This window comes from Heptranchias perlo, chromosome 19 (genome assembly GCF_035084215.1).
Source record: "Heptranchias perlo isolate sHepPer1 chromosome 19, sHepPer1.hap1, whole genome shotgun sequence".
NCBI lineage: Eukaryota > Metazoa > Chordata > Chondrichthyes > Hexanchiformes > Hexanchidae > Heptranchias > Heptranchias perlo.
In genome coordinates, this window is record NC_090343.1 from 22,709,224 (window position 1) to 22,722,214 (window position 12,991).

A 12,991-nucleotide genomic window follows, 5' to 3' on the forward strand; every position below is an offset into this window, starting at 1 on the left:
ATCTCCCTTCAGTGCGATGGTGTGGTAACAGTATTTCTAGATTTACATTTGTCAGTATTAAATGCTGTAAAATTGCTCCCACAATGGTTCAATAAGTTTATCTAGTAAGTAGCTGAGTCATGGACCAGAAGGGACCCAGATTTGATCCCCAGGCTGTACTATTAGCTTATGTCAGCTACTATAGTGGCAAGAGTGTTACAATTGGCCTTGAACCCCTGAGCTACAGAGAGGAAAATCAGCCAGGCTTCCTGCTTCTGATTGTTATCCAGTGACCCTGTCCAAGTGTCCATGTGGATGTTGAGGGTAAGATCATCAAATAACCCTGCCAACATTTGCTGTCCAGGCTTACACATTTGCATAGTGGCCACTTGGGAGAGATACAGAAGGGTTCCTGAAAAACCACACTGCAGCAAACTTGTAGGAGGGGAGAAAATTGGTGATGGCAATATTTTTTAAAAAATCCTGATCATATCTGACCTTTGAATGATTTCCCAAACCACCTCTATCACTTTTTTTCAGTAGAGGCTTTTTAGTGGAATTCTTTATTTAAAGGAAAAACACTGAACATAATATGTTTTATCTATTTAGGTGCACAGCAAAGACAAAAAGTATGTTTGCAAGGTCTGCAACAGAGTCTTCATGTCAGCAGCCAGTGTTGGGATTAAGCACGGCTCTAGACGTCATGGAATATGCATGGATTGTGCGGGTGGAAGTCTGATGTCTCAGCTCGACCAGGATGGTGCAGTTGAGTCTCCAGATGGAATGTTCTCTGCAGAAAACCAATACCCTGAAGATCATGGTGAAAGCCAGTACCCTGATGATCATGGTGAAAGCCAGTACCCTGATGATCATGGTGAAAGCCAGTACCCTGATGATCATGGTGAAAGCCAGTACCCTGATGATCATGGTGAAAGCCAGTACCCTGAAGATCATGGTGAAAGCCAGTACCCTGATGAACATGAGGAAAGCCAGTATCCTGATGAACATGAGGAAAGCCAGTACCCTGAAGGTCATGGTGAAAGCCAGTACCCTGAAGGTCATGGTGAAAGCCAGTACCCTGAAGGTCATGGTGAAAGCCAGTACCCTGAAGATCATGGTGAAAGCCAGTACCCTGAAGATCATGGTGAAGGCCAGTACCCTGAAGATCATGGTGAAAGCCAGTACCGTGAAGATCATGAGGATAGAGAAAGGGAAGTTGATGAAGAAATGGCAGATGGTGAGGAGGAGATGAAGTGGAAGGATGATGATGTGATTCCCCAGGCTGATATAATTCTGGAAGATGATAAGGAGGTGATCGATTCCCAACAAGACCAAGAGAATCAAGAAATTCCTGTAGCAGATGACAAGGATTTTGGGTGGATTTCACAGGAAATGTAGCCTTTGGGTTACTTTTACATTCTGAAGTGCATCAGTGCACCATAGTTCTTAGAGTGCTAGCTGTTTCACTAATGTACATGTTAAATTGTAGTCGGGCAGTTTTACAAGAACATTATATTTACAAAGAATACTATTCAGAAAGATATGTACACCACAGTGATTTTTCAGGTTCATTGTCCACTTGTGAAATTTAGGATTAGATGTTGTTAAAATTTGGGGGCATTGTACCAGTGGTTCTATACACCTTTCTTTCTTAAATTTCATAATATTTTTGAAGAATGTTGGTAAATTTTGAGATTTTCAACCATTTTATGACCTATTGTTGTCCTTAAAATGTTAATCCAGTTTGCCCATGTGAATGCAGGATCCAAAGCACATTGCTAACCGTTGAGAGATAATGAAACAGCCATTGAGTAACAAAGGTTTTATCTGACTGTTTGCTTCCCAAGTAATGATCTATAATTGTTCAAGTTATCATTCCCTCCTGCAGCCCAAAAATGCATCTTAATGTAAAAACCCCATCATATTGTGTGTTAATAGATTAGATATCACTGACAAATTATGCAGAAAAACAAGAAAGGTGTACATTCCCAAAAAAGAAGATTCTCCACTTTGCAAACAGATGAGACATTCCTTCATTCTATAACGTCTCTGTGCACACAAATTCTACCATAGATTTAGTTTCTGAGTTAGTGCATTTTAAGAAGTGTTTCATAATGGGGTTTCTTCGCTATGGCGGGTGTGAGTCATGTGCTGCGTTGTGTTCTTTTAACATTTTCAATGTCTATATTTTTTGGCCTTCTTGTGGAGATTAATTTTGGCTGTGTCAAAAGACATGAAGCTTTCACAAAGTTCAAAGCTGTGCCAGATCTCTATGCTCTTTAGACAAGGAAGTAAGGAGTTAACTTATTTGTTGCATTGATAAAAAGGTAGCACATGCTTTTTTAGTTCTAATATACACTAAATACTGAATATATACCAAATTATATGTTTTAATAGAATTTACTTTGGATACTTTACTGATGATTTTTGTTTATCATTTAGAAAAATGCAAAAAAACTGGAATTGTTCAATATATTTCAGAAAATCAAATCTTATCATGTTTTGGCTTGTTAGTGGTAATTTGTGCAAATCCGTACTAAATTAAGCCATAACTATGGTTACCTTTTAGAAATCTATATTGTTGTATTTCAGATTTCTGCCTTTTACATTAGGAGTTTTGCCTGATGAAAGTTTTAAGAGTGCTGTGTGAGTATGCTCTCATATATTTATTTTTTCAACATGCTTTCAGCTGGATTTGTTAAGAGAGCGCTTAAAGCTGTTGAAATCTTCTCTGCTTGGAATATTATTCTATATGATACTGACTTTGTAATTATAAACCTGTGTTTGTATTCAAAATGTGTTTAATATTCAGAGTTAGTTATGAGTAGTGGGAGAAGATGACCGTGCATTGTACTGATCTCTGTAAATGTAGTAATTACATTTTTTTAGGTGATTATGCTTTCTGTATCTTAGGCATGCCAAAGGTCTGCCTAAAGTTCATGTGCTGGGAATAGCTTGGATATACTCACACCCAAATCAATCTTAAATAAATCGGGAATTGCTGCCAAAGCAAACCAGTGCTGTGCTTGTTTTGAAGCTTTTATCTAATATCTAACTTTGAATGCTATATCTCGTACAAATATAAAGGATGTGAATGCTGTATGTGCACCTTTGCACTGTTTTTGAGAGTAGCATATCAAACACAGAACAGTGATTTAAAAACTACCATCTAGTGGAATTTGCATGGGGTAAAATAATGCAGGACTACCATGGATCATTATGGCTCTAAGTCTTGTGCTGCATTGACCTCTTGCTCTCAGTTGCCTTTTTCTCCTGTGAAAACTAAATTACTGCTATACTTAATGCAATAAGATAACTCAGTCACTTATATGAATGCAAAAAGGTGACTTTGAGTCCATTGTTTCAATTTATCCATTTGAAAATGTTGAAATGTAATTCTCTATATGGGATAGTTTCAATGGACATCAACAGCTTCAGCACGTTCTGGAGATATAACGATGCAGTGGGAACCATATCTTCACCCTATCTCTGGAATGTACAAGCCTTTTATCATTGTGGACCACTTGGGTGCGTACTACAAAGCCTCATGGGCAACATATAAAGTTTAGATCCATGTTCCTGTTGTTCTGCATATATTTCAGGTTGCTGATGCTCAAAGATCTTTGTGTCTGATTTAAGATTTAACCAGCAATAGGGCAACAACAATAAGAACAGTGTTTCCAAACCTCCGGTCCACAAAATTCAAACAGGACAAACCAGCGAAGAAGTATAAGCGCAAATAGTTGTTTGGGCTTCAATGATTGGATTACCAGGGTTTGTGGGCCACGTGTGACTTGTGGTCTATGGTTTGGACGTTCTTGCCCTAGCTTTTCTAGAAGTACCTAAAAGCTTAACCACTTTGGAGAAGCATGTCAGTCATTTTTCTGAAAAGTTAAGAATTATCTGTAGTAATCCCAGAACTTTCTGGATAACCTAAAGCCCTGTATTAGCAATACCTGAAAAGCTGCTTGCTTGTAGCAGAACACTTTATTGCACAAATTTGAAGAATTACAACCCTCTTTAGCAGATGTTTGTGAATTAATCACATTTTGATTACATTACAGAAAAGAAACCTAGCAAGATATGAATAGCAGTTAGAGTCTATGATTCTGCCTCAATTCCGAAGTAGATAGTGGCACTTACAAACTTATCAAGTATACTCACTGTGAACACAATTGTCAAATTTTAAGAAAAAATTAAGAAACTGAAAAAAGTGATACATGCAAGCAACTTCAGTGAATTCATCTAAATATTTCCACTAATGCTCTGAACAGCCCAAAATCACTGCAGTGTGGTATCGAGCAATATTGGCAGAGGTATCTGAACAAATCATCAACCCAATGGACAATGTTTGATGAATGGCCCTTAGAGAAACAAATTAAAATAGGGCATTACATTTCCAATTTAAACAAAAGCAAGTTATCAATATTAGATACTTTTTTTTAGAAGAAAGCTCCTTCACCCTAACAGTCTTTATAATAGTGCACTTACATGCAGTTTCTATTATCAGATAAGACCGTGGCTGAATCGAGTTCCATTTTCTTTAACATAACTGAACGACTAAGTTGATTTCTTATCAAGGAGAAAAATGAAAAATACGTTAAGGAAAGCAGCATCAAGAGTCACGAAAATAACTAAAATCATACAAAGAAATATCACATTGGGCACCCATTACATACCAGTTCAGCTAAATGAAGCCTGACTTGGCTCAGTTGGACTAAATTTTTGTGACCTTTTCAGCCGATGCTGCTCAGCTTTTGCCTTGAAATGACTACAGGTGAGATTTGAAGAGGTCCTGGAGTAATAAGACTCAATGCTTGCCATGTTTAGTCTTTGGAGAACAGCAATGAGCAAAGTAAACAGGATGCTGAGCTACTTTGCCAAATCAGTACAGTACAGGCGTGAAGGTGTCCTGCTGAAATGTTTTGGACAGGACATAGCTCGAGTACTGTGTTCAGTGAGGTACAAGTGAATCTACCATGCCCTGGAAGTAATGCTGATTCCAGTATCTGAGTTATGAAGAAGTATTAGTAAAAGTATGCATTTGAAAGGAGGCGAATGAGAGTGGACTTTATGAAGGTATATGATACGAAGTGGAATAGAAAAGGTTATTTCTGAGCTCAAATTCATATTAAACCATTGAACTAAGGGACATAAGTACAAAGTAGTAAAAGGAAAGTTCAGGACTGAGGTGAGGAAGCACTTTTTCCACAGGAGTGATTAATACCTGGAATGGTCTTCTGGGTAGGGTAGTGAAGGCACAACTCTGGAATGCTTCCAAAGGCATTTGGATGGGGACTGGAGGTTTTTATAGAATATGAGCTGGATGTGCCAAATAGCCTCCATCATCTGCACTGTTGATGTTTAATAAATTTACATTATTACGTACAATACAGGAATTATAAATTGAAGGCCTTTGAGACATTTTTATATTGCAAAAAACAAAATAACTGCAATATATGCTGGCTGAGTCAGTGTTTTTGTTAATCCAATACAAATTCTGAAGATTCTTTTCTCTCCTTTTCTGTCAATTTTCTCCCTTCCCTTCCTCCGTTCAAGGTATCATAGTACGGTACAGCACAGGAGGAGGCCATTCAGCCTATCGTGCTTTTGCCGGCTCTTTGAAAGAGCTATCCGATTAGTCCCACTCTCCTGCTGTTTCCCCATAGCCCTGTAAATTTTCTCCTTTCAAGTATTCAATTCCTTTTTGAAAGTTACTAATGAATCTGCTTCCACCACCCTTTCAGGCAGTGCATTCCCGATCATCATAACTTGCTGTGTTTTTAAAAAAAAAATGTTTTCTCATGTCGCCTCTGGTTCTTTTGTCAATTACCTTAAATCTGTGTCACTGGAAACAGTTTCTCCTTATTTACTCTAGCAAAACTGTTCATGATTTTGAATACCTCCATCAAATCTTCTCTTAACCTTCTCTGCTCTAAGGAGAACAACCCCAGCTTCTCCAGTCTGTCCACATATCTGAAGTCCTTCATCCCTGGTACAATTCTAGTAAATCTCTTCTGCACCCTTTGACATCCTTCCTAAAGTGTGGTGCACAGAATTGAACACAATACTCCAGCTGAGGCCTAACCAGTGTTTTATAAAGGTTTAGCACAACTTCCTTGCTTTTGTACTCTATGCCTCTATTAATAAAGCCAAGGATCCCATATGCTTTTTTAACAGCCTTCTCAAGTTGTCCTGCCACCTTCAAAGATTTGTGTACATACACCCCCAGGTGTCTCTGTTCCTGCACTTGCTTTAAAATTGCAGCATTAAGTTTATATTGCCTCTCCTCATTCTTCCTACCAAAATGTATCACTTCACACTTCTATCCTCCACATTGTTTACTACGTTTGAGTTTCATGTCATCTACAAACTTTGAAATTATACCCCGTATACCCAAGACCAGGTCATTAATATATATCAAAAAGAGCAGTGGTCCTATTACCGACCCCTGAGGAACACCACGGTATACTTCCCTTCAGTATGAAAAACAACTGTTCACCACTACTCTGCTTTCTGTCCCTTAGCCAATTTTGTATCCCCGTTGCCATTGTCCCTTTAATCCCATGGACTTCAATTTTGCTAACAAGTCGTCTTATGTGATACTTTATCAAATGCCTTTTGAAAGTCCATATACACAACACCAACCGCACTATCCTTATCAACCCTGTCCGTTACTTCATCAAAGAACTCAATCAAGTTAGTCAAACTTAATTTTCCTTTAACTGACTTTAATCTTTTAGCCCATACTTTTCCAAGTGCCAATTAATTTTGTCCCGCATTATTGTCTCAAAGTTTCCCCACTACCGACGTTAAGCTGACTGGCTTGTAATTGCCGGGTTTATCCCCCTTCCCTTTTTTGAACGGGTGTAACATTTGCAATCTTCCGGTCCTCTGGCACACTGCCATATCTGAGAAGGATTGGAAGATAGTGGCCAGAGCCTCAGCAATTTCCACCTGTACTTCGCTGAGTAACCTAGGATGTATCCCATCTGGACCGGGTGACTTTTCTACTTTGAGTGTCGGAACAGTTTTACCTATTTCCCCCTTGTTTTTGTGTCTTCAAGGGTCCTTTTTTGGTCTTTTGTTAGCATGTTGAAACGTTCATAGCTGAGACACTGAGCAGAAAGAGTCAGAGTAATTCTGATGCTGCATGGACTACATTTTTGCATTGCCTACAGATGTACAAGTGAAGCATGACTTTTTTAACCTCTCTGATAGAGATTCTGAAATGCATGGATAATTACCCAATTCTCTGAAAAAATTGAAATCTGAACTCTTTACCAAATCCTCCAGTGACAGTCCTGCAGAAAATCAAAGAATGATAACATAGGTCCCAATCAGAATATCTCAAACAAGTAGGTGAACAGATTCGGTCACATGGAAAATATGATGCAGCAGACAAAATATTTGTAGCCAGGAACATGAATGCACAGATGAAGTTTTAAAAAAAAACATTTTACCCCTGAAGATCATCTACATTTTCAAGTGGCTGGACTTGTCCAATACTAGCTCCATGGCATTTTGCAAGTCATTCAAAAATAGGGCACATAGGAAAGCACAGAACCAGCAAAGATGAATTCATCTGGCTGGTCCCAAAAGCCAATAACCCTCAATCTCCCACTCCCTCAAATATAAGTCCAATTCTTCCATAAATTTTTCCACATTATTTGGCTCCCTGGGCTGTCAATACAAAGGGTGGTGAACATGTAGAACAAAGTAGTTAAATCCAAACCTCTTGCACCATCTCTCTCTAAGTTTGAGCAGTAACCCCTGGTGCTGCAGTTTGTGGCAATTTCAAAAGCATCATCAGTGTTCATTTTGCTTATTTCCTTAGGGACAGAGATTGTCCAGCCAACAATGAGTTGCAAATTGTAACAACTGGTGAATAAACATGGAACTATGAGTAACTCAAAGAGAAGCACTTTGTACAGATTTGCTCCACACTCGTGGAGCTTATTGTAGTTTAGGCGTGCACTGAAGGGCAGGTGGGTGATTTACCTATTCCAGTGCTGCATTAAATTAATAACTAGGAACTGTGCAAGAATGAGCTTGGGCTGCTGTCTCTGATTTGCCCTGCCCTTGCTTTCTTCTCAGCATTATGAATGGAATCAGGAATTCAGTGGTGTAGAGATTAACCAGTAAACTTGCATCCTACTACTACCATGGAAATGCATATTTATACTCAAGTGCTTAGTACTTCTAATTGTAAGCTAAGCGTTCAAAGTATGAAACTGTATTTTTTAAATATCATAAATATTTCACGATGCAGGAACAAAACGGGTAGTGCTTTTAAAAAAACACCCTGCATCATCTCCGAACAATACCATCAACTGCCAGAAATGACTATAGTTAGTTTTAATTCTATATTGTAACTTAGTTACATTCAAATGCAATTGTAAAGAGATAATGTTGCTTAATTGTATTTATCTTACAGCATCTCTGTTGCTGGAAAAATTTTCTCCGCATTAAAACAGGTCAACAATTCAATGCTGCCAGAAGAAGCTCGCCTATTTTTTCCAGTAGTAAGCTCAGGGGTGCGTTCATATTTAAGTTTAGTGTCAATATGAAACACAAACTGATTCACACCAATGCTAAACTTGGAGTGTAAATCAGTTGACACGGTCAGAACTAATTTCAAATCTAAGTGGTGTGAGACACCCTCCTTCAGGGAGCCTCACACAGCTTCCTTCTGGTGTCTGGTCAGGCATGCTCTGATGCTGGCATTAGGGTGTATTTACACTGTAAATGCAGCATCAGTGTGAAGCCAAACCCCCTCACACAGATGCTACAGTGTGAATGCACTCCTAATAACCAACATTCACAACATCTTTCACATTTTTCATTCTCATACGTAGTATTGCAACAATACTGTACTTTTTTATTGACTGTAATGTAGCATTACTAGGTATTACAGTCAATCGCCTGGTCATCAAATAAGTTGATTTGCTGTTCACATGCTGAAATCAGACTATTTCCCCATTTACTTTTTTCTAGTTTTCCTTAGAAATTGTTTTTGACATTCTTTTCCTAGATCACCTACCTCCCCCAATTGTATATCCTCTACTTAGATCTATACAGAAGACTGGATGGTCTGAATTACTTTAAGTGTATGGTTAGAATTGCAATGGGCTGCAAGGACGTTTTGTAGCAGTGGTTTTCTTGCTTCCTTTGGCCTCTGTGCAGTGCTGAACATAACCTGGTTAAGACGGACAAATCAAACTAGAGTTAATCTGGGGCCAAATGTTAATAGAGGCTTGGGTTCAAATGCTACACCATGATTTTAACCGGGGGCGTGTGCAAGGTGGGCGAGGTGCAGGACAGACGGGAAACCCGGTGGAGAGTTGAGCGTAAGGCCGGGCCATTTTAACTCCCAGACCTTATTTGAATTGCTCTGAACTGTCTCTACCCAGAGCTGGCGGGAATGACGTCAAGGTTGGAGGGTGGGAGCGAAAGTTCAAAGGGATGGTCCCTGGCATAAAGTTAGTGCTGGGGAGGGATGTTTCCAAACAGATGCCAATGCTGGGAGGGAAGGCTGGCGCTGAAGAGGCCCAAGAATTCCTTATGGGTCATGGAGGAGCACTCCTGCTCCTCCTAGCCCACAGAAATTATTGTAAAATACTTACTGTAGTTCTTCTGGCTGCTCTGCTGCCTCCCACCAGCTTTCGCTGGTGGCTTTGGTGCTGTGTGGACCGTCCCACCTTTCTAGTTAAAATCACATTGCAGAGCTGATAACATCAGGCCAAGACTTTTGAATGTTAAGTAGGCCCCTGCCTGCCTGAGGCGGGCTGCCCACCTGAACAAATTTTTTGCCGAGTTAAAATGGTGTGGGGCGGAACGCGCTGGAAACGTGCCGCAAACCTCCCGGCCTGCATTTTAACTACCCACAGTGCCCCCGTTCACGCCAGGGTTAAAATCCGGGCTTGTCTCCCACGCCACAGCTAGCTTTATTGAAATGGTTTGATTTTTTTTGGGAGGTTTCTGATTGTGTTTGACCATAGCTACAGCCACAAATCACATGCTTGACAGTGTTGGTTGGTGGCAGCTATTTTTATTTATATTGATTATATTATTATAATTCTGGTGCAAATAACACAAGGTGTGAGATAATGTGACATTATGGATTTTTGAGTCAGGATTTTACCAAGGCTTTTAAAGTCCCCCCATGAATAACATTATATGGCTTGCAGTTCAGTTATGAAATGTTCAACTCTACTAGTGCACATGCAGCATAAGTGGAATAGACTGTTTTATAAATATTGGGGTAGAGATTTTCCAGCAATTAAATGTACAAACATGAATATCACTCACATAATTAAAGGTATCCTCAGTGTATCTTGATTATCAGCAATCATCGCCGTACAGCTAGAAAATTCTTGAATTAAACAAAATAACTAACCCAGTTGTACAGGAAAATTATTTCTATTTTCGGAATTGCACAGGTCACTAAAGAACAAATGCTGCTAAGTAAAAGATGCCCTGTAATTCATATTCTTGCATATGTATAATGTGAACATGTGATGCATGCATACATTTTCACGAGTGCACAACACCCAGTTTCTGATTTTCTTTTTCTGGAATTACACCATGGGAGGCCATTCATGCCATCGCACATGTGCCAGAGCTACCTGTTCAATTGGAGCTGTCTACTCCAATTCCACATTTTATATTCTCCCATTTCAAATACTCAAACTGGCAGCCTAGAGTTGAAAATCGGGGTGAGGTGATAATTCAGCGGCTCATCATGATGTCATCTTCAGGCAGGCCTGTAAATGGACGTGCAGCCCACCCCCGCATGAAACAGGCTGCTTTACTATGCAAATCAAAATTCTACACTGGTTGTCGGGCCCCAATGTAAAATTCAGGTATAAATGGATGATGGAGCTTGTGCCTGGTCTTGAGCAGCCTAACCAATACAATCTCAAAACCTTTTCAAAGTTATATATTTGTGGAGCCTGAAGGAGCAGAAGTGCTCCCCTTGGCTCCATAAAAATACTGTGGGCCACTGCCGGCCTGGGCTCACTCCCCAGAACTTTGACTCAACCCCCTTCACCCAACTTCATCCTCCGCAAGAGCTACCTGCAGATTGGCTTGGCGTTAGAGCGAGCAGTAATTCGTGAGACCACAACCGTGAGCTGCATTGGCTCGCTACTTCCATTCAAATGAGGCACAGTGCTGAATTTGCTTTGGGCCTCAGGCTGGCATGGACTGGCATGCGGACCGATCAGTATGCTGATTTGCCACACATTTTGGGCATAAGTTAAATTGCTCCCCAAAGTCTCTGGCTCAATAATCATCTGTGGTAAAGCGTTTCATGTTCTTATCGCCCTCTGTATGAAAAACTTATAACTTCCTCCGTCATTCCAGGGCCACTTGTTACCTTTCTGCCAATCAGTGGAAACAATCGTTCACTGTTCACCCTCTCCAAACCTTTCATAATTTCGTAAATCTCCATTAGATACCCCAATTACTATAGAAAAAATAATAAAATATATTTTAATGGCTTGAAGTAATATCAAATTGCACCTAATTTAGAAATTTTAAGTACAGAATTTGATCTTTAAATCTGCCCTTCCAAAAGTAACCTGTCTGATTTTTCTTTTCCCCAGCTATTGTCATATTTCCACTTTGACAAACCACTACTAATATATCAATAATAGAAAAAACATACAACTATAAATGATGTTTGTGTTTCACTGAGAACTTATGGTTTGCCCTTTTGGTTCTTTAATGTTCAAACTCACATGCTGGCATTTCCTATAATCTACTCATGCAGGGCTAGTTTGTACCAAAGTAATTTTCACAGAAGAAGCAAGAAAGAAAATAAACAGTTACATTTTCTTCTAAGATTGATGCAGTGTATGTTGTATGGTAAATGACAAGAAGTGTGACATTGAATTCAACCTCATTTTGCTGGCTCTGGCATCACCCACAGAGTTGCTGATAAGTTTGTATCAAAGAGGTTTTGAATTGCCTCTGGGGGCAACCGAGACATCCTTTCTTTTTCACATGACCAAGCAGCCAGGTTCTGTCAGGTCTAGCTACAGGAAGATTATTAAAATAAACATGTAAAACAACCTTCAACATGAATCAACTGCAACAACTTAAATACTCAGTACAGATGAATTCGAATGAACAGGAGCTCTGCAGGCTAATACTGTGAGTAACACTTGAAAGGATGGTAGGGTCTAAGGTTTTCTGCCTCTGTCTTTGAAAAATCATTGCATGCAAAATATACAAATCAATAATAAATTTTAAAAATTACACTGCGAGTAATGGTCTGGAATGCACAGCCTGAAAGGGTGTTGGAAACAGATTCAATAAAAAAGAAAGACTTGCATTTATATAGCACCTCTCGTGACCCCAGGACATCCCAAAGCGCATTACAGCCAATGAAGTACTTTTGAAGTGTCGTCACTGTTGTAAGAAATGCAGCAGCCAATTTGCATACAGCAAGGTCCCACAAACAGAATGTGATAATGATCAGATAATTTGTTTTAGGTGTTGGTTGAGGGATAAATATTGACCAGAACACCGAGAACTCCCCTGCTCTTCTTCGAATGGTGCCATGGGATTTTTTACATTCACCTGAGAGGGCAAATCCTACAGTGCAGCATTCCCTCAAAAGGGAATTGGATATATACTTGAAAAGGAAAAATATGCAGGGCTATGGGGAAAAAGCAGGGGTGTGGGACTGATTGGATAGCTCTTTAAAAGAGCCGGCACAGGCATGTTGGGCCAAATGGCTGCCTTCTGGTGCTGTACGATTATAATAATAACATAGAACTATAATTTTTTAAACAGAATTTACTAAACTTACTGCAATAGAACAATGCTACTAAGTACAAAATATAATAAAATACTTACTGGAGCGATAAACATATCAAGAGTTAATTTCATCATGTACTTCATGCACATGCTAAATAAATGTTAGCGTTTCCTTTTTTTAAGCATATTGGCAGGTTAACATGACTTTAACCCGCCTTTGATCAAAATGCTATCTGATTTCACC

At 39.4% G+C, this 12,991-nt stretch overlaps 1 protein-coding gene across 2 annotated transcripts in view; it reads left to right on the top strand.

The window, feature by feature from the left end:
• The window catches only part of LOC137335232 (zinc finger and BTB domain-containing protein 46-like), an 84,843-nt gene extending 81,850 nt beyond the window's left edge, over window positions 1-2,993 (top strand). For both annotated transcript variants that reach the window (XM_068000482.1, XM_068000480.1), the window contains one exon: window positions 589-2,993. In XM_068000482.1, the coding sequence (XP_067856583.1) occupies window positions 589-1,377 (789 nt within the window). In that variant the 3' untranslated portion in view covers window positions 1,378-2,993. The remainder of the gene's footprint in view (window positions 1-588) is intronic.
• Window positions 2,994-12,991: the final 9,998 nt, after the last annotated feature.